The sequence below is a fragment of the Podarcis erhardii genome (assembly GCF_964252035.2).
Source record: "Podarcis erhardii genome assembly, chromosome: 1".
Taxonomy (NCBI): Eukaryota; Metazoa; Chordata; class Lepidosauria; order Squamata; family Lacertidae; genus Podarcis; species Podarcis erhardii.
In genome coordinates, this window is record NC_138497.1 from 62275388 (window position 1) to 62296929 (window position 21542).

The 21542-nt window shown below is 44.4% G+C and overlaps 1 protein-coding gene across 5 annotated transcripts in view; it reads left to right on the top strand.

Annotated features, from left to right (window-relative positions):
- The window catches only part of GAS2 (growth arrest specific 2), a 118451-nt gene continuing 96909 nt past the window's right edge, over positions 1 to 21542 (top strand). Inside the window, exons 1-3 of one of the 5 annotated variants that reach the window (XM_081836013.1) lie at positions 1 to 277; positions 15102 to 15151; positions 18694 to 18857. In XM_081836013.1, the coding sequence (XP_081692139.1) occupies positions 18716 to 18857 (142 nt within the window). In that variant the 5' untranslated portion in view covers positions 1 to 277; positions 15102 to 15151; positions 18694 to 18715. Of the gene's footprint in view, positions 278 to 1209; positions 1424 to 12600; positions 12798 to 15101; positions 15152 to 18400; positions 18427 to 18693; positions 18858 to 21542 lie in introns of those variants that run through there. The other 4 variants (XM_081836010.1, XM_081836009.1, XM_081836012.1 and 1 more) reach the window with 4 other exon arrangements.

Sequence of the window (21542 nt, forward strand, 5' to 3'; positions counted from 1 at the left end):
GGTGTCAATTGTATTTGCCGTGTCGTTGTTTCAACGGCCCCCCCTTTCCCTCCGCCAGAAAAAAGTAAGCGTTAAACTTCCGTTCAGTCTATGTGGACTGATGAAATGTAGGAAATCTGTTTCTGGCGAGGAAAAAAAAAAGGTTTCCCAAAGAGAGCACCAAGTAGAGAGATCAGAAGTATGAAGAGTGGCAGTAGTGCTGCTGCTGCCGGGCTGCTCAGGCGAGGAAAGCAGGACGGACTGCAAGAGAAGAGCTTTGGGGCATCGCGCACAGAAAGTGAGTGAGAATTTTTTGCAAAGGGCGAGAGAGGCGGGCGTGAAATGCTGGCTGGCTACTAATAAATAGCCGGGGAGGTGGGGGGAAGAACTCTGGTGGCCGCCGCCGAGAAACATTAACAAACATCTGACGGGGGTGGGTTGTTTTCTTTCCTTTTTTTGCAGCTGATCTAAACAAGGGGAGGGCGTGTGTTTAAGTGCGCGGCGCGTTGTTTGTTTCACTGCTGCAGTTCAGTTTAAAGGAGAAGACTTCAGAGGAAAAGAAGGGAGCCGTTTTATCCCTGATCGGTCCGCACCTCCAGGGTTTTCTATTGTTTGTCCACCTCGCTCGCCTTGCAAGGCGTTGGCGAGCAAGCGGCTCACCTTCCCAGGCACTTTGGCAAGAGGGGAAAGCGCTCTCGTCCTCTCGCCCACGCGGCGGGCTTAGTCTCGCCTCGCCAAAGTTTACAAACAAGCGTGCAGCAGGAGTCTGCTTTTCTGCGAGTTGGGAACGATCGCATTTTTAGTACAAAGTTTCAAAGTTGGCAGGAAAGGAAAAGAGGGGAACGGTGCGTGGTGCGCGCCGCTTTCTTTCGAGCGTCGTCGTTTCCACTTTCAGGAGCTTGCTCGCGCTCTGCAGCAGAGCTTTTTGCGCATGAAAGTCAGGGCTGAATGCAGATAAGAGAAAGCCATCTCCGCGCCCCCCCAATGAATGCTGGCATTGTCTTTTCCCTTAATGAGCGGGCTCATCGCGTATAGAGCGAAGCCCTCGCTTTAAGCCCTGTATCTGCGTGAGGTGGGGAATATTGTTGTATATACAGTATGTCTGCAGCATTGCGCCAGTAGGTAAAAGTATTGTTAAAGAAGCTAAGTTCAGATTTCCTTAGCGATCTGCCGAAAGGAAGGGGGCGGGGCGGGTGGATCTAGAAGATCGTCAGGAGAGCTCCATCCAAGGTGGGATGGAATACAATGATTTCTGCAAATTAGATTTTTGTAGCCGGTCCAAAGAGGGATAAGTAACTAGGCACCTGGAGTCTCTTCGCACACCCTCCTGGATCCACTGAGGTCTAGACCATCATACGGTTGTATGGGGGGAATATCCAGTTTGAGCCTGGATATTCACTAATCAGTGCCTGACAGCCTACTCAAGTCTCATTGAGGGCTATAGGTAAGTGTGGCTAGGACTGCAGCGTAATTCTAGGCACGCCTTCTCCGAAGTGCCACTCGCGATCAGCAGGACTGCTCCCTTGGTCAGTGTGTGTAGGATTGCAGGGTAGGAGGATTACGCAGGGCGCTTCAGCCTGCCCTGTTGCACCGATTTGAGGCGGTTCCGTTCAGATTGATAGCCCACCACGTCTAGGACGTTGGGGTTCGGGTAGTAGGCGAAGCAAAATAAATAACTGCGAATGAAGGAACGCAGAAACGATCGTTCATGAAACAGAACATCTACAGGAAATCTACCGCCTTCTGCCGCTGGGTTAATCACGCTGTGTGCAAAAAAAGAAATATAGTTACTTTTTAAAAAAATAATAATGCATTGTTCTCTGGAAACATCCGCAGTGAGCGTTGCAGCAAGTGTTGGCGAGGGCGGGGTCGCTGGGCAGAGCGCTTCCCTCGCTTAACTGCGGATCTGGAGGTTAACCCTGTCCAGCCCCGCTGGGACAGCGCTTTAAGGCACAGCCCTCCCCGCTCCTTCCACGGCCGATCCCTCCTCCAACTCCCCTGCGGTGGAGAGAGATACAGACAAGCGAGCGAGACAGGCTCTCTATTCTTGATGTGTTTTGCAGGGGATCAGGTTACCGCCGGGCTTCTTCAGACTGCTGCTGCCTCCCACCCGCTCGAAAAATGATCGAAGCTCTTTCCCGGAGCGGGGGGGGGGGGATCTGGGGGACGGGACTGGGGGAGGAGAGCTTTCCCCACTCCGCGGGGAGGGTTTTGCCTCCCTTGGCTTTGAATAGGAAACGCAGGGAGCTCGTCTCTCTCTCTCTGCACCGCACCCCCTGCTCCTCCTCCCTGCCTTCCCCGTCGCATTGCAGGTTTCCCCCACCTTCTAACGCAGCTCTGCGTAGCTTCGCATTTGCCATCATGCCCATGAACTGCAAGGAGGAGGGGAGAGCGGGGGAGATATTTTAAATGATTATTATTATCAGCCTTTCTCCAAAAAACGCATTAAATCTTGGATCAGGGCTTCGGTGATGGCAATCCGACGGCGTGCCAATTGTGATGGGCTTTGTGGCGGGCTGTGACTGAATGGGAAGCTCGCTGGCCTCCTGCAAGGCTGTTTCGAGGGGCCGTAGAGCGGCATGGAGGGACTAGGCGCGCCTGCCTTGCCGAGGTTTCGGGCCCCGCAAGCGCGACGCTGATCGGAGGAGCGGGGCGGGTGGAGGTCGGTCGGTCGGTCTCATCTAGATTCCTTAGGGAGCGGCAGGAAAAGCAACAGGTTTGCTGTTAATGGTGGGATGAAAACAGATGCTAGCGTTGCAGTGGGCTTCCTGGTGGAGAGCATCTCCCCAGGACCTCCTTTCATAGCAGGGTTCACCTCTAGAACATGCTGTAGGCTGAACATGGAGAAGGCTTAAGAACACCAGAAAGCGGTCACACCAATCCTACATCAGGCTCTGGATTGCCTGCACTGACTGGCAGTTGCTCTCCAGGGTTTTAGGCAAGGAGTCTTCCCTAGCCCTCTTTGGAGGCATGGCGTAGCCAGGATTTATGTTGGGGGGGGGCAGGACCAAGCTATCGAGACTCCATTGGTCAGTTTAAGTATTTTTATTTATTTACTTGATTTAGGGGGCAGCTGTGCCCTGCACCCCCCTGGCTATGCCCATGCCTGGAGGTGCTGGGGACTGAACTGTTACCAGGGACCTTCTGCAGGCAAAGCAAATGCTCCACTACAGGGCTGTGATCCCTCCCACAATGAGCTACACATCCTTTCCTTCCCCCACCAATCCCTGGGTTCTGAGCCTTCTTCCCCTGTTAGTTCCCCAGCGGGTTCCTCCCACCATTCCTCTGTGGCCAACCAGTCCATGGCAATCTTTCTCTCCTATTCCACTGAAGTTCTGGGCCACAAGGGAACAGCTCATGAGACTCGGTTGTGGTGTAGTGGTTAGAATGCTAGACTAGGAACTTGGAAGACCAGGGTTCAAATCACCACATGGCTATCAAGCTTGCTGAAGTGACCTTGGGTCAGTCGCTGCCTCTCAGTCTAACCTACCTCTCAGGGTTGTTGTGGGGATAAAATGCAGACCAGGGAAAGAACCATGCGCTCCTTGGAAGAAAGATGGGAGAGAAATGTATTAACTATAACAATAAACTCCTTCTGTAGCTTCTACCTGAGCCACCATCACCTCTACCAATGGCTTTGCTAAGTCTGGTAATATGGCAACTATGTTTCTGGCCTCCACTTTCTGTAGTGACCCAGGGCTTCTGGTTACGATATCTCAAAAAATGGTGTCTAAAAAAGGCAATAAAACTGGAAAGGAGTTCAGCGCAGCTTCCCTGCAATGGTTGACTTTTAAAATTTAGAAGGGCCAAGTTGGCCAAGAAGGAACAGGATAGATTTATAAAATTATGCATGGTGAGACATAGTCTCCCCCTTTTATAATACTAGAATTGAAAGTAATCCAGTGAAACTGTCAGGACTGGGGAAATTAAATATTCCATACATCATACTATTAAACTATGGCCTTCTCTATGACAAGTTGTGGATACCCCTTTCAAGTTAGAGAAGAGGATCAGACAAATTTATGTAGAAGAATAAATCGGTTGATTCTAGTTATGAGGGGTATTTGCAACTTTCCAGTTCAGAAGTGGAATTCATTGAACTCCAGTTGCAACAGAGAAATAACAGAATAGAGGTGTTACCTGGTTCTGTGCTTCCTAGAGGTATCTGTTTGGCTGCTGGGACTAAGGCTGCTCTTATGTTCTCACATGATCTGAGTAGCATGGGAATAAGATGCCGGTAAATGGCTCTGTGCCATGAACATAGCAGTAGAAGAGACCCGCAAATTGTAGGAGTCAACTAGGACAGCCTGACCATGTGATTATCACATCATCAATGCCCTGTCAGGTTGCTTCAAATGTTATGAAAGGTGCAGGTTAAATCTTTGAATTCAAAGATGTGATCTGAAGCTAACTTGAAGCCAAACAGTAGGGTTGTGCTCTGGATTCAGCAGAAACCTAATTCCTGAGTCCGATTGTGTGGGATGTATTATCACTGAAGCAGTCAAGCACAACATTTTCCTGTTGCCTAGAGTGGACCCACAGGGAGTTGTGGCTCCAGACAGGGAGGACTTCCTCTCACACCTGCTCTGGAGCCTCCCCCCACTCCCCGTGTGTGACCAGGTAGATGGGTGTGACCCTAGCAGACCCTACAAAAGGGCTAGCCATGCAGCCATCTTCCTCTCTTTTTGGACTCTTGCTCTTTTGCCATCTTCCTCTCTTCTGGCTCTTAGCACATGGCTCATCCTTACAGAGGATGGAAGTCACAAGGTAGAAAGTCTGAGGCATAGCTCGAACTTCTTTTCTCTACAAATGTACCAGTAACTGTAACCACAAGAAGAAAGCCTGCCTTCAGAATACTACTGTGAACTGAATGCAAGTAAACTTTACTCTTACTTTTAAACAAGACTGTCGGGCTATTATTATTTTAAGAGGGAAATAAAAGGGAAAACTTACCAGGAACAAGCCAGACTGGATTGCTTAGCTTAAATGATTCTGACGAATCCATCAACTTGCTTCCAGCAATCTTCAAGGGAATCTTCAAGCTTTGCTGCTTGCTCACTAGTGTGAGTAAGGAGGGATAATATTTAATCAATATATCCTCTCCTACTTTCCTCAACATTCCCACAGACTGAGCCTACTGAATTAGATTCAGGCCTTGGATGAGGTCTGGTTGAGACACCCACCAATTTCTGCAGATTGGGTTGGAGGACGCAGAGGGAACTGGGACTGTCCAGGGATGGGGTATCAGTCAAGCAGGAGAGGAATGCATCAGGAGTGCTATGAAAGGCCAAGACCTAGGTGACTGCTGTCTGGGTCTTCTTGGGAGATGGGAGGAGCCCAATGCAGCTTGACTCTCCTTTCTGCCTGATGCCCCGCAGGATCAATACCTCCACTCAACACCTGTTGTGATCCCGCATGGTGCAGGGCTCTTCTTTGTGGGTGCCTTCCCTGCAAGGCCGTCTTAAGGGTATCTGGCACCATGGTGCAAAAATCCCTCCACCCCCCCCACATTTCCCTCCCAGCGGGGAGGCTGGAGGGTGGCTCCTCCAGCAGGGAGGAGACTCTGGGCGCAGCAGAGGGCAGCAGGGCAGAGGGCAGCAAGCTGTTGCTGGGAGGTGCCATGTCCTGCCTTTTCTCGACCTTGGCGCCCTTCAGAACTTGGCGCCGTGGTGCCCCGCGCCACTAGCCCCTATGGTTAAGACGCTCCTGCTTCCCTGCAAAGGAGCTGCTTCAGAAGCAGTACTCTGCAGGATCTATGCCTCCACTCAACAACTGTTGCATGGTCCTGCAATTGGTCCTGCATGGTGTTTCCCAGGATGCAAGCCACTTGTGAGGCAGCATCCTGAAGGCTCAATTCCTCTTCACAACAGCAAGCTTGCAAAGGAGCATCCTGCACAACCTAACCCCCATCCTTGATTGGGAGGGAAGGAGAAGGAGTTGCAGCAGCATCTTCCCCTCCCAAGCATATGTTTAACTCATTTGGGGCTGGATTTGTGGTGGGGCAGGTGGTCCCTGGGTTGACCCAGATGGCCCCTTCTGGATCAGAGCCTGGCGGCAGATAGGGAGGGGGCAGCTTGAGCATGGAGGTTTCCCTTTTTCCAAATAGGTAACTGAATATTTGTGCCAGGCTGAAATCCTTGGTTTGGTTGACTGCAGTGTGCCAAGGTGAAATTAAAACATGTGGTCTGAACAAATGAACTGCAGGATCCAAAGTGCAGACTCATAGGTTCAATGGTGCCGTTGTCGTTCCAGTATCTGTATAGTCCAATATCCACTATAGCAGTCAGAAATGCAGAACTGGATGTGAGACGTGTGGCATTTCACACTGTTTGACAATCTTTGGATCTTGGGAAACAGAGGAATCACCTGAGGCAGAGAGAAATATACCTGTGCTTGCAGCATGCAAACTGTATTTTGTTGCAGTTCATTAAAAAATTTAAAAAAGCATTCCCAAGACTGAACAGACTCAGATTGTCCAAGTTAACCACTCCATTCCATGTGCAAAACCTTCCTTTTTTGTCAAATCTTTTTTGTTAAGTTTTACATTGCATATTAAAATTCAAACATTAAACATGAACATAATCATTTAGAACAGGCTTCCTCAGCCTTGGCCCTCCAGATGTTTTGAGACTACAATTCCCATCATCCCTGACCACTGGTCCTGCTAGCTAGGGATCATGGGAGTTGTAGGCCATAAACAGCTGGAGGGCCGAGGTTAAGGAAGCCTGATTTAGGATTCCCCAAATCCTTCAACTCCCCTCCGTCCTTCCATGGTTACCATTGTCAATCTTTTCCCAACTGCTTCTCTTATTTTCTCTCTCTCTCTTTTTTTTAACAGTCCATTTTAACCATAGTTTTTAATACATTACAAGCATTATTCAAATCCTGCCAAAGTTTTTAGTTGTTTACAGTGTTCTCTTAAATATATTATAATTCCCCCCCCCCCATTCCTTCTTGAAGTTCTTCTCTTTCTGGTTTCTGACTTTCCCGGTCTGTTTCGCTATTTCGGCATAGTCCATCATCTTCATCAGCCATTTATCTCTGGTCAGGACTTTGTCTTCTTTCCATCCCTGGGCCAGTAATATCCGCACTTCTGTTGATGCATACATAAATAATTATTTCTGCTTCTTTGGTATCTCTGCACCTAAAATTCCTAATAAAAAGCCTCTTTTTTTTTTTCCAAACATTAGTTTAAACATGTTTTCAACTCATTATAAATCATTTCTCAGAATGCTTTTGTTATCTTGCACGTCCACCACATGTGGTAGAACATGCCTTCCTTCTCCTTACATTTCCAAGAAACATTTGAAGCAGTTCTATACATTTTTGCTAATTTTACCGGCATTAAATACCATCAGTACATCATTTTCATACATGTGCTAGACCTTCCTACCAGGAGAGACAATCAAATACAGTGGTACCTGTGGTTGCAAACTGGATCCATTCTGGAGGCCCGTTAGCAACCTGAAAGGAACGCAACCTGCGTCTGCGTGGGTCATGATTTGCCACTTCTGCACATGCGCATGACGTCATTTTGCGTGTCTGCGCATGCGTGAGCGGCAAAACCAGGAAATAACTCTTTCCGGTACTTCCCGGTTGCCACAGGACGCAACCTGAAAATGCTCAACCTGAAGCAAACATAACTGTATCCTGATCCGCACTGACTCCCTTACTCTCAAACAGTTCTACGCTGATCTTGGTAAAACTACTGAAGAAAAATGAATTTGGAAGTTCTCAGGCTTTTAATGACCAGCTGCAAAAAGATAAATATATTTGCTAATTTCTTTTGGTGTTGGCTTCCAACCCACAAGACTTACATAAGTATTAAGCCTCAGTGTGCAGCCATGTGCCAGGTTCCTGTCCCACTGTGCTTTAAGCACTCCATGCACTTTGTATCAAATGTATTCATAACACAAAGGACAAAGGCTGCTTGTGAACTGGAGTTTACTTTATCAGAATAGATCACATTTTGATGTAAGCCCTTAAAAATTCTAATTGATTAATGAGTTTCAGATGGTGGTTCGCCTTCTTCCTCCCCACTCCTCCTTCCCTTTAACATGTGCAGCATGCTTCCAGCTAATCTGGGAGAGTTCCAGAACTCTGGGCTAAATTGGTTGCAGTATGGTTTATATGGATAATAAAATAACTAGAGAGAAAAGATTGAATTTCCTTGCAGAAATATAATTGTGCTTGCTGAATATGAGCGAGCTTATGTGTTATCCAGTTATTTGTTATTGTTGTGGGAGGGGAAATAACCATTAAGATTATCCATCTTGTGTACCCTCAATGTAGTTAGAGTTAATTTGTATTTTCTTATATTTTATTCTCTAGCATAGCCTAAGATCCAAGGATAACTTGAGCAGCAGGCTCTTAGTAAAGAGTATTCTAGTTCTTCAGTGGCTGCACAGTTGCCGTATTGTCTTCCACTCTCAGTATAAGGTGTGGAGGTGATCTATAACCAATTTTTGCTCAGCGTAGGGATGGAAAAAATGTCAATTTCAGTTCTCTAAAGTTCTCATTTTCCTAGTATTAAATTCAGTCCTCAACATTTCCACATTTTTTTAAACCCTCATGAAAATTTGTCAGCATTTTAATGTGCATTCCTCCTAATAAACATATTTTTGTATGCATTTTTAACTAATGGAGACATGTCCCCGATTGTCTTGTATCTTACTTTGGTACTAGGCCCCCCTTCAGGGGCCAATGGAATAACTTTTTTTTTACCCTTTGGGACCTCCTTTTTTCATTGGAACCCTCCCACCTCCTTAATGAAGATTGGGGTGGTGGTGGCGGTGTTGCTTCATATGGCTTCTTCGAAGGAACAGTAGTTGCTTCCTGTTCCTAAGGAGCCCCTCCTAAGAGGAGCCACTTTAAATTTAAGAAAATTAGAAAATGTGCTTCTATTTTAGCAGGTTTTCAATTACTGATGTTTGCCTCTGCTGTATTGTACTTCCAGTATTATTCTTTCCTAACATTTCTAGTATTATTTATATGGGTTTGTGTTTCTGTGTTTCTGTAGCATTATAGTTTACGACGGTTTCATAGTATGCTTTTGGTGCTTTTTGGCAGAAAACTATTACAACTGCTAGAAATAAATAAAGGTCTGGCTTTAATTCTGTTCACTAAGAAAGTCTAACGTTTTGAGATTCTCATCTTCCATTTCCCTCTGCCTACCCCACAGGGTCTCTGATAACTTAATATAGCATAAGGGGCTGCCTTATATTGAGCCAGCCAAATGGCCCATGTGGTCTGGTGCTGTCTTTTCTGTCTGGCAGCAGCTTAGCAGGGTCTAGTAAAGAGATCAGAAACCTTCAGCCCTTTAGATGCTATTAGACTACAACTCCCATCATATCTGACAAATGGGGTTGATAGGGGTTAGAGTGTAACAACATCTGGAAGGCCACAAGTTCCAGAATCACTTGGAACATACAGAAAAGCTGCAATAAAATTAATAAAAGCCACCAACTAAAAACATCTTGTGCTGTTAGCGTTTAAGAATTATTGGACACCAACATTTTATTCGGTGCTGGAAAGAATAAATGTGATGCAGTCCCTGCTGAGTTGTTTGGGATTGAACCAGGGCCCTGCTGCCTATGCTCTACCACTGAAACAATCCTCTCTCTTGTTCTGTGTGCATCGGCTTATCAAACTGCCTGTTCTTCTCACTAGTCAGCTTTCCTGGGCCATCATTCCACTCTCCATCAATTGGTTTTCTTCACTCAGGCTTTGACCTGCAATGGATATGCCTCTGTTACTCCACTCCCTGCCTGGACATACTGCTTCCTGTGTGCTCAGCTACCTATGGCTCAGATTTACAGTAAATAAACATAGCCATTATGGCTAGTAGCCATTGACCGCCCGAGACGCCATGATGTTATTTGCATCAAAGTACCTCATGTGAAAGTTATAATTGGGGTTGCATCTTAATTTTTGGACTGAATCCAAGGTGATGTGTACACGTTGCCTAGATGCGTAACTTGCTCTTAGAAGCAAAACCTTGGTTCGTTCATCATTAGGAGCTGTTGGCAATGTTATCCTGCCTGCGTAAGCCTCCGTTTGTGTGGAGATTCAAATCTCCTTACAACAATAATTACATTAGCTAATCTATATACATTGTGTGAGCACAATGTAAGTACTGTTTTATGAATATCGGATCCCCACGTCTCTCTCATTCCCAGCAACCTTCTTGGCAAGTTGCGGCATAGAACTGCAAAATGTGTGATTTTTCCTCATTCCTGTTTGAAAAGAAATCCATCAACGCTGTGAACCAAACCAGGAGGGAGACAAAGAGTCAGAAGAGTTTTGCTCTTTTCTAATGCCTTTTCTGTGTTAATGAGAACTAGCAGGGATAGCAGAAACTTATGTTAGACCCGGCTGAACTTCACTTTGGCTTCTGATCCCTCGCTGCTCATTTCTTTCCAAAATGGATGCTCTCCAGCGTTGTTACTGTGCAAGCCAAAGATTCTCTGCACTTGCAGCTGGTAACCCCCTCTGTTTAATTAGTGTGGTTGCTGCTGTGCTGTTCTGCAGCTTTTAGTCACTTTCTGAAAAGGATCTCTTCTTGTTTTCCTCCAGTGGCATATAACTAGGGTTGGCCAGTCTAGCGTCTGCTTGACACACAACCTTGACAGGACTGTACTGTGGCCTCAAAAGTCCATGCACCATATTTACAGTTATTAAAGCAATCTTAAATTATGTAAACTTTTCCTCTTTGACAGTTTAGAGACTGATTAGAGATACGTTCAAGGCAGATGATGAAAAGCAAAGCTTGCTGGGAGGCTCAGTTTGGGCCACGGGCCAGGCAGAATGATACAGTTGCAGCTGTTGCTCACTACTGTGAGCCGGGAATCGCCAAAGCAGTACTCTTAAAAGGCACACAGCCAGTCTCCACTCGCTTAATCACAATAAATGGTTCAGAGGAAGGCTAGCTCTGGCAGGTGCAATAGTGTCCTGCTTCTTAAAGAAATGGGATTCTAGTCCACAAGGAATCTTGCAGCCTCAAATATTATGATTGCATTCCAAAAGTTTGACTCTTAAAAGCTATTTATTATGTGGTCCTTGTTTTGGGGTGTACATTCCCTCCCACCCCCATAATGTAGGATGCTAACTAATGCTAGGCTATGCAATCTGCCCCCATTTAGCCCAGTATTGCCTAATCTGGCTTTCTGCCAGAAATATTTGCTTTCACCTGCTATTAAGTCTTTAAAAAAATAACAACAAAAAACTGGAAGTGCCAGCATTTGAATCTGAGACCCATGCATTCTGTTTTTCAGCTATGGTCTTTCTAGTGGGATAACCTGGAAAATGCTTCTGTGATCAACACAGAATTGACTAAGGGCCCATCTCACTGCACATTTAAGTTGGGATCATATCACTTTAAAGATTCATGAATCCAAAGAATAGTTTTGACACCCGACACCCTTAACAAACTTCAGTTCCCAGGATTCTTTGGGGGGAAGCCATGCCTTTTAATATTATGCTTTAAATATATAGTGCAGATGTGGCCTAAACCTGTAATGTTCCACTGCTGCTGGTCTAATACTCCAATTTATGGACAAATGCAACCCAGATTAGTTGATAGTTTATGCCAATATCACATCCTCTCTTGGTTGAGAAAGTGGATGCTGTCTATCCCACCCTGATTGATACGACTTGTGCTTTTATAGTTTGACAAATGGTGGAGGCCAGGGCTGCATAGTGGCTAAGAATGTGAAGTAGGAAGTCTGTGGCTGAAATCTGTCATGAGGGACACAGCTGGCATTAAAAATGCCACCTCAGCTTCATCCCTCCCCTTTCCTGTTTGGGGTATAGAGATAACAATACCGGGCCAGTTTACAGCATTGTTTGAAGGATCACAATGTATAGGAAAAGCTTTGAACACTCAAAAGTGCTATTTAAATCTTAACATTCATTGCAGTTCAGATTAGCGGGTGATGGATAACACAACATTCAGCTTGTTGTAGTTTGTGCATTATGATTGGTTTTCTAAGATTCACCTTCAATACAATGAGAAAGTGCCTGAGCAAGAGGTAGTTACTTAGCATTGGGGGTGATAAATAGTGAAATACTGTTCACGTCTATTTAAAAGTAAGTTCAACTGGATTCACAGCAATGGGACTTACTCCCAGGTAAGTAGGTATAGGATTACATAGGATTGTGATGTAAGGTACCAAACCTACATCCTTGGTCGCTGCATATGTGGGACTAAATTGAAAAGATAATTTGCACAAGTCCTTGAACAAACCAGTTTTTTCCACCCATACGCGGCTTTAATCCACAGTTGATATTATTACTTTAAAATATATTTATATATTGCAAGTTAGTGTCAACAAAAAACCACCACCGCAACCCAACTTGGCTGCATGATAGCAAATGGTCACCTGACCTCTCTTGCTTACCCCTGGCGATTACTGACAAACATCAGCAGACAGTTTAAATTACTGGGCTGGCAAGCTACTGGGCTGAGCTACAATACACAGAAGACTAAATGCACTACTGTCTAGTAACATAAAAACCTCACTGTTTGGTGGGAGTGAATGGGGAGGAATGCAACCTTCCAGCTTGTTGAAACTGTTACATGCCATTAGGTGTACTGTAAACTATCCTGCCCCAAATCCTTTACTCAGACAATAAGGCTAAGAATTAGAGATGCTTTGTTACTATCTGAGAGGTGGGGCGGAGGGAAAGAGAGGGAACACATGGCATAAATAGGAGGTGCAGCTCAACTGTGTGTAAATAAAGTCCTGCTCCCAGTAAAACTCCATTGTGAAGGAAACATGAAGAGGGGCCTGTTACTGAAGTATTAAGACACTGAAGAGGTAAGTATGTCAAGGGAGGGTTTTTAATGTTTGAGGTTTTTCCTGTGCTTTAACATGTTGTTGGAAGCAGCCCAGAGTGACTGGGGTGACTCCGTCAGATGGGCAGCATATAAATAGGAAAGTTGTTGTTTATTTGCTGGACTGAGGTAGTTCATCATATGTCACAATTTCTCTAGAAGCATACTGTCTTTACCTAAGTGTGTAATGTGTTTATTTTCGAGAAGTCCTGTTCATCTTAAAATCCAGAACCACATGAGGGTATTCTGCAGTTTGATCTTGAAATTCATCATAGAATTGTAGAGTTGGAAGGGACCTAAGGGTCATTTAGTCCTGTAATGCAGGAATATGCAGGAATATACCCCCTGTAATGCAGGAATATGCAGCTTCCCCAGATGGAGATCAAACCTGTGACCTTGGTGTTATCAGCACCATGCTCTAACCAACTGAGTAAACCAGTGTCATGTGCTTGCCAGTTTCCTGAGTGGTTCCACTGAAGATCTGAATAGTCTTAAGGGAGCATATAGGCAAGTGGATGTGGACAAGAAAGATTGGGGTTGAAATCCCTGCTTAGTTGTAGTGAATGACCTTGGGTTGTTGTGAGGATAAAGGTGGGTGAAGTCACATGCATGCTTTCTTCAGCTCTTTGAGGTATGTGATAATAAGAACATTGGAAGAGTCCTTATGGACTAATGGCCCATCTAGTCTGGCATCCTGTTTCCCATAGTGGCTAACCAGATGCCTATGGGAAGCCCACAAACAGTACATGAGCACAGTAGCTTTCTCCTCACTCCTATTCCACAGCAACTGGTATCTGGAGGCATGCCACCATCATCTCTTGTAGCCTTATCCTCCATGAATTTGTCTTTCCCTCTCTTATCCAAGTTGGTGGCCATCACTAAATCTGGTGGGGGCAAATTCCATACTTTAACTATGTGTTGCATGAAGACATGATTTCTTTTACCTGTCCTGAATGTTCAAACATTCAGCTCCATTGAATAACTTCAGATTCTGGTATTATGGGAGCGGGAGGAAAGCTTTTGTCTTGTATGACCACCTGTCATGGATGCTTTAGCTGAGATTCCTTGAGTCATTTCCAACTCAAAATTTTATGATTCTATGCACTTTCTCCATGCTACATAATTTTATGCATCTCTAAAATGACCTCCCTTGTTTGCCTTTTTAACACACACACACACACACACACACACACACACACACACACACACTTTTCCTCATAGGTGATCTGCTCTAGCCCCTTGCTTATTTTGTTTGCCCTTTTCTGAACCTTTCCTGCTCTCCAATAAATTTGCTAAGACGTGGCAACCAGAAGTGCACACATTATTTTATGGTTGCTCCATAGAAATAAAAATTGAACTGATGAACTGTAGCAAAATTAAATGAAGTAAAACTTTTGCTACTAGTCTCATAGGATTTTAAGTTCTCCAGCATAAAAATATCACCTTGGTAAGCTATCCTGAACACCTTGAAATAAGAGTAGAACATAACTCAAATAATAATGGTCAGTATCCAATCCTGGTCATGTTCAGAGCAGACCCACTGGAATCAATGGACCTTAATCCGTCCCTTAATGACTAGCATGGTAAGGTTTCAGGTGAGTAACAGCAGTGCAGAACAGTTTGCCCAGTGTATTTTACTCTAAGCATAAATGCACCGACTTTCTGACAGAGCTGTTCAGCCGTGGAACAGTCTCCCATGAGAGGTGGTGGGACTCTCCTTCCCTGGAGCTTTTTAAAAAGAGGTTGGATGGCCATCTGTCATTGATGCTTTAGCTGAGATTCCTGCACTGCAGGGGGTTGGATTAGATGACACTTGGGTCCCTTCCAGCACTAAGATTCTATGATTCTATGATATTAGTGGACCACATCTAAGAGCTCTCATAAACAGAATGCTGTAGGTGCTGCTATGTTCAGTTTAGTAGCAGCAATGTTTATCATTTTTGTGGTTTGTAACAAACGAGAAGGGAAATAGTTACAATAGGCTAAAGTTACATGAGGGTAGATTTTGGTTGAACATTAGGAGAAACCTATTGACAGCAAGTGCAATTAAGCCAATCTACTAATGACTAAGGGGCTGATGGGCCCTGCCTTGCTGGACTGTTTGTGTTGCTGATGGATTTCCTGCATCAAGCTGAGGGTTGTTTTAGGTTGTCTACAGGCTCTGTTCCAGCTCAGTGATTCTAAGACTCTATTTTGTGAGCTCTGTCTATAAAACATGGGAACATATGTTCTGGACAGTGTTTGACCAAGTCCAAATCTGTCCTCCTTCCATTGCTTTTGCTTTCAGTTCCAGAAATGAATGTTTGCGTATGGGAGAAGAGTTTATGAAGGCAACAAGGTAAACCAGCCAGTAGTCTTTAAGAGAGAAAACACAAGGGGATGGTGCCCCTCTGCACTGTACATTTAAAGCAGTATCATACCATTTTAAATAAACATGGCTTCCTTCAAAGATTTATTAGGAGTTTTTAGGAGACCCTCCATTCCCCTCACAGAGCTACAATTCTCAGAGTGGCTTAACAACCAAGCCCTCTTCATGGGGAACTCTGGGAATTAAAAGTTCTCAGAGGGGACTAGGTGTCTCCTAACAATTCTCAAGCACCCTTAACAAGCTACAGCTCTCAGGAATCTTTGGGGTAAGCCATGAATGTTTAAAGTGGTGTGATATTGCTTGAAATACATAGTGCAGATGAAACTGATGTTTGGTGCCAGCAAAATATAATGCATAGTAATTTTGTTTGTTTTACCCAGTCTGGAAATTCAGTGCCATGGGTAGGATAATAAGGGGTCCATATTTTCCCCTTAGTGGCCTATTTTTAATTATTTAAAGTTCCAAATTCAGTGTGACACCCCTGATTACGTGGCCACATGATATCCTACTCAATTTGCTCCAGTGATGTGGTGAATGGCTAGATTGTCCCTAATTTGCCTGGGGGGAAAAGGTGTAAAACTATATCCTTTGCTTCAATGTGTACATGAAGCAGCATTGATATATGTGCAGTTCAGCTAAAACAGATCTCTACTCCAACTCTAATCCAACTCTCCAAGTCTAGCTCAAATGAAAAAAGGATTTTGCAACATTGCTGGAAAATGCTCCAGGGAGGGGAAATTCCATTGTTGTAGGACAGCCACTTAAAACAACATCTGTATGTCCTCTGCTAGCTGATTTTACACATAAGTACATGGATATTATTCTAAGGAGGTTCCACGTGATTAATCTTAAAGACCGAGTGGGGTATGATAGGGGAAGGAAACTGGTTTCCTAGGTATTTAGGGCTTTACGCACCACAAGCAGCATATTGAAACCAACAGGGCTGGTTGTAGTTTTTTTGTAGCTTTGGGTCACAGTTTATAATGATCATTCAGATTCATAACAAAATACAGGTTAGAAAAACACAAACGTCCTGTAGAGTTGCATCTTGCCTTTACATATTCAACAGAGCCTCATTCATGTAGGAATTTAATCTACCATATTTTTTAAAAGAGAGATCAAAACAGCTCCAAGGGACTCAATTCAGTTTATGACTATGGTGTTCTACAAGGGTTTTTAAAACCTGTTTCCCCCATGCTATTTTTCCTACTTAAAATGCTCTCCGGCTGATATCCCACCCCCCATGTCTGTCAAAGGATGCTTGGACTCAACCCTGCAATTCTTTAAGTTCTATGATCTATCTGCATTTTTCTGGATGTTCAAATATTATGGTCAACGTTCAAATTTCCTAACTCATTTACATAGCAGAGACAGTACTCTAGATAGGCAATGAATAGCCAGTACAGTACAGTATTATTGCCTTGCAGTTAAGGGTTTGTGTGTGTGTGACTTGTTTGAGCATCTATGCCTCACCTTTCTATGATAAAATGAGATTTAACCAGCTTGCAAATTAACAGTATAAAACACAGCAAATAATAGAATCATAAAATTGCAGAGCTGGAAGGCATACAGAGGGTCATCTAATCCACCCCCCTGCAATGCAGGAAACTAAACTAAAGCATCCATGATAGATGGCCATCCAGCCACTGCTTGAAAACCTCCAATCAGGAGCCCATTCCACTGTTAAACAGCTCTTACTGACAGAAAGGTCTTCCTGATGTTCACTCGGAATCTTTTTTTTGGTAACTTGACGCCATTGGTTCAGGTCCTACCCTCCAGAGCGGGAGAAAACAAGCTTGACCTTTCTCTGCCTATTTCTGCTATAGGTAGCCTTATATGTGTGAGTTTACATGATAAGTGAAATGTTGATGTTTTATAAATACCATTATCGTCTCACAGCAGGGAGACTGAGCGAGGCTGCATGTACCCTGCAGTTGTTTGGCAATTGCACAAACCATTCTGATGCTTACAGAGAAACCTGAAAGTGTGGTCCTTTGAGAGAGACTACTAGATCCCTACTGCTCTGAGTTGTGTAACATGCTGGATTATTAGCTTCTAATCCTGTTGCATGCTGAAAAACCGTGCTGCTTTTTGGACCTTGCCCATTGACTGGGACACTATCCAGATTCCTAGCTTGACTGATTCTTTAGAATCTGAAAACTCCCCTTTGGTTCAGAATGGCACATGGCCTTTTCTTGAGCTTTAAAAAACAAACAAAAAACACCTCCACCTTGTGCTCTAAGGTGAGGCTGCATTCGCCCATCTTTGACTGGGATAACAGCCATCAGCCATGATACTGAGTTTTGAAAGATTATTTGTGGGATAAGCAATAGAAATGCACACTGCCTCCCTAGTGGAGGTTACATTTAAGGAAGAAACATAGTAGATAAAGCCTTGGAAAGTCGCAAACGTTGTGAGATAGTAGAAAAAGGATCTCTCCCCCTCACCATTACTTGTGCAATTGGGAGGCTCTCAGGCTACTGTTTTTTCCCCTGTTTTCCTTTGGCTACTTAAGAAACTTCAACATCATATATTTTGATCTTAACCTGATTAGCACTTCTAGTGCAACTGTCCCCAGATATCTGTGTTAATGATCTGTGTTTTCTGCAGAAGTTATGATCTTTGTCATTTCACCCGTTCTCAGCTTGGTAGGCCTCATGTTGATAAAGTGACATTCTGGCTTTTGAAATGAGAGAAATATGCCTATTTTGCTCTAGCTATTGCTCCTTCCCAACTCCACCCGGTGATTCTAATAAATTCAACTGCTCTTCACCCCTCCCCCCTGCTCCATTTCCTATCTGTAGATTGTCTTAGAGACTTAGGTAGGAGTGCCCAGGAGTGGTGCAGGCTAGGTTGTGTCACAAGGACTCTGCAAAGGCTTTCCTGACAAAACAGGATTTGAGGAAAGACCCAAAGAGAATCAGAAATAATATTTGCAAATCTAGAATATTTTTAAAATGAATGAATTAATTACTATGCTGCTTAATGCCAAAAGAGGCATTACTATACAGTACTCAACCGGCAAAAGTCACTGAGCAGCTCCTTTGGCACTGTTCTGGGGTCATTTTTATATATGGCAGCATCCTGTCCCGTCCAATTAAGCATGTCATGGGGAATCTCTACTATTTATTTTCATATCTATTTTGCCATGCAATTTGCCCCTTTCCCTAATCACCTCTTTTTTTAATTATTTGAATCTTTTAAATCCCTGCTTGCAGAGATATTTGACAACATGCATACCGAGGTAAGTACAAATGTATCCACCTAGCCCATGTTCCTAGACTATCACTAGCAAAACACTCTATTATTATTATTATTATTATTATTATTATTATTATTATTAAAAGCAAACTGGTTGTTATCATGTACATTGTTTCATGGAGCAAACCTCTGTTTGTCTGGCATTACACTCATATTGAATGTGACCCATTGGCAACTATATATAATAATAATAATTACAAGTCTTGACACAGCATGCTAAACTAATTCTTTCTTTTTACTTCTACAAAATAGGTAGCACCAGTGGTTAAAAGATGTGCACCTCCCTCAGCCCAAAGGCCCGAGGCCCTGGCCTCTCCGATATGCACCAGTATAGCCAGTGGCTGGCTAGCAGACATGAGGCTAACTTGCTGCCGATGAAGGAGGATTTGGCCCTGTGGCTGACAAACCTGCTGGGTAAGGTTATTTTTCTATGCTGTGATTATTGCCAGAGCTTTCTAAGGGGCAACAGTAATTATGCTTTGAGTTCCTGAAGCGCAAGTGGAAAGTTCTGCTCTAGGGTGACTGTTAGCATTCTGGAGTCTGTCATTCTCTCCTCCTGTTGAATTGGGATGCTTAGTGGGACATTTTAAGTGACTTCCCAGCCCAGAAAGCCACAGAGAAACAAGCACAGGCTTAACTGTCCTTCAGAAGTGATGACATACTTTTTTGTTAGGTACTGCTGTACATGGAAGGGCAGAGTGCAGAGCCACCGTTATTATAATATATTTATTTATAACCCACCTTTTTTCCCTGACAGGGACTCAAGGCAGCTTACATATAACGATAATAACAGCAAAAACATCAGGGGGGGGCGCGCTATTCAACCATACATATAATTACAATAGAAACAACATGGCAATGTCAGAAGTCCAGGTTCCCAGCTTGATAACACAGTAAGCGTAGGTAATTCAAAAGGAGGATTTAATGCAAAAACAAACAGATAGCTCTGGACAGCTCTAACAAAGCCTCTGGTACCATTACTCAAGATGAACCTTCTGAAGACTCCTTCCGGCGTCAACAGGAGACATTGAACTTACAACCCTTACGTCTCTTGTTTTGCTTCCTGTCTAGCAGCCCTCCCATTCGCCGACTCTTAGGACTTAGTGGATCAGCTCCAACATCGTACTGTTCAGAGAGGTTGTCTCTGAGTTGGTTTGTGCCATTTTGTGTCTCCTGTGAGCTTTGGCTGTGTTCTAGCCTGCTCTCAGCTGCTGCCTTATCAGCCTGCCCATCAAGGTCAGGAAGAGCCAAAGTCTGCAGCTGCCGGCTCTCCCCTGCATGCCTGACACCTAAGCCTCTCTGTTCCTGGCTGCTTTCTGCCGTTGGCTGCACATCTTCCCTTGGAGCTGGCTCATTCCTGACAGGCACCAGCCATTTCATTAAAAGCAATAAGTTCCCCAAAGTCATCACATGTTAGCAGAAGGACAACAAGGAGGGAGCCAGTCTAGCTTTTCCAGGGAGGGAGTTCCAGAGTCTGGGAGCAGCCACTGAGAAGGCCCTTTCTTGCACCCCTTGTGCCTGCAAGGGTGGCAGGAGCATGAGAAGGGCTTCCCCTGAAGATCATAAAAGCTAGGCAGGTTCATATGAGGGAATAAGGTCTTTCAGATAGCTTGGACCTAAGCCATACTATATGTCACAACTAGCACTTTGAAATTGTGCCCAGAAACAGTCCAGTAGCCAGTGAAACTTTTCTAACAAGGGAGTCGTATGCTCCTTGTAACCAGCACTGGTCAGCAATCTCTTCAAGCAGTTGAAGTTTCTGAGCACTTTTCAAAGGCAGCCCCAACTTAGAGTGCATTACAGTAAGCAGGAAGTAACTAAGGTGTGCATCACTATGCCAAATTAGACATCTCATGGAATGGGCAGAGCTGGTACACTAGCTTTAACTGCTTAAATGCTCTCCTGACCACTGCAGAGACGTGGGCAACCATGCTCAGGGCTGATTCTGGAAGCACACCCAAACTACAAACCTGTGTCTTCAGGGCTACTGTTACCCCATTCACCACAGGCTGAATCTCCACGCCCTGCTCCACCTTCTGACCAACCAAGGGTACCTCTGTTTGTCTGGATTAAGATCCAGTTTGTTCACCCACATTAAATGTCTGGTGTATTGCACTGTCTGCCTCAGAAATCCTTGGCAGGCTTTTTCAGTATCTCATTAAGCATGCTAGTGGTTTCCTGCCCATACCTTCCACTCTCTTTCCACATGCATAGAACTTCTTCAGTGATCACTCGTAGCCAAGTAAGATTGTCTTCCATGAACACGGTCTTAACAGTAAGTAAGTAAGTGACTGTGAAGGCCAGTTCTGGATCCACACATCCTTCCACAGTGGGGACATAGGTTTCCGGGCAGGAGTTGATCATGGTGAGGGTTTGCCAAGCGTGCCTTCCTCTTACCACATTTCTCCCTTTTGTCCTGAGTTCGCATAGATAGCAACATTATGAGACAGAACATACACCTGGACCTTATGTAATAGCCTTCACAAGTGGGACCAGCAGCACAATGTCACGGCTGGAAGTTTGGGAGGCAGCTGAAGCTTGCTGCTTTCCTCCAGGAAAACACACTCTTTACCACTGAATTGCAGCAAACGTCACTCTGTGGAAAGCCCATTTGATGTTTGTTCTGATTCAGCAGTAAAGAGCCAGTTTTCCCCAGGGAAAGTGGCAGGACAAGCAGAAGTGCAGATGAGCCCCAAGTTATGTATTTCCAATAATAAACAACTTTGTTATTTTATTTCATTGCAAGCATCTCTCTGTGTGTGATTAAAACAGGTAAAGTCTTCTCTCTAACAAAAGTTCACACACCTTATGCTGCTTACTCTTAATATTAAAGAACTCTAGGGCTGAACAGCAGCACCCCACTTCCAACAGTTATAGCATATCCTCACTTTTGTTCAGGGTTCCAGCCAGCCATTCAGGGAGTGATATTTCAGACATTTGCATGACTTCAGATCAGAGGAAATTAGACATTTTAAATGTTTCTGTGCTGGAACCAACCTAACAGCATAGTCCTAAGCATGTCTATTCAGAAGTAAGTCCTATTTAATGCAGTGGGGCTTATTCCAAGGTAAGTGAGATAAGGTTTGTAGCTTAAATTAA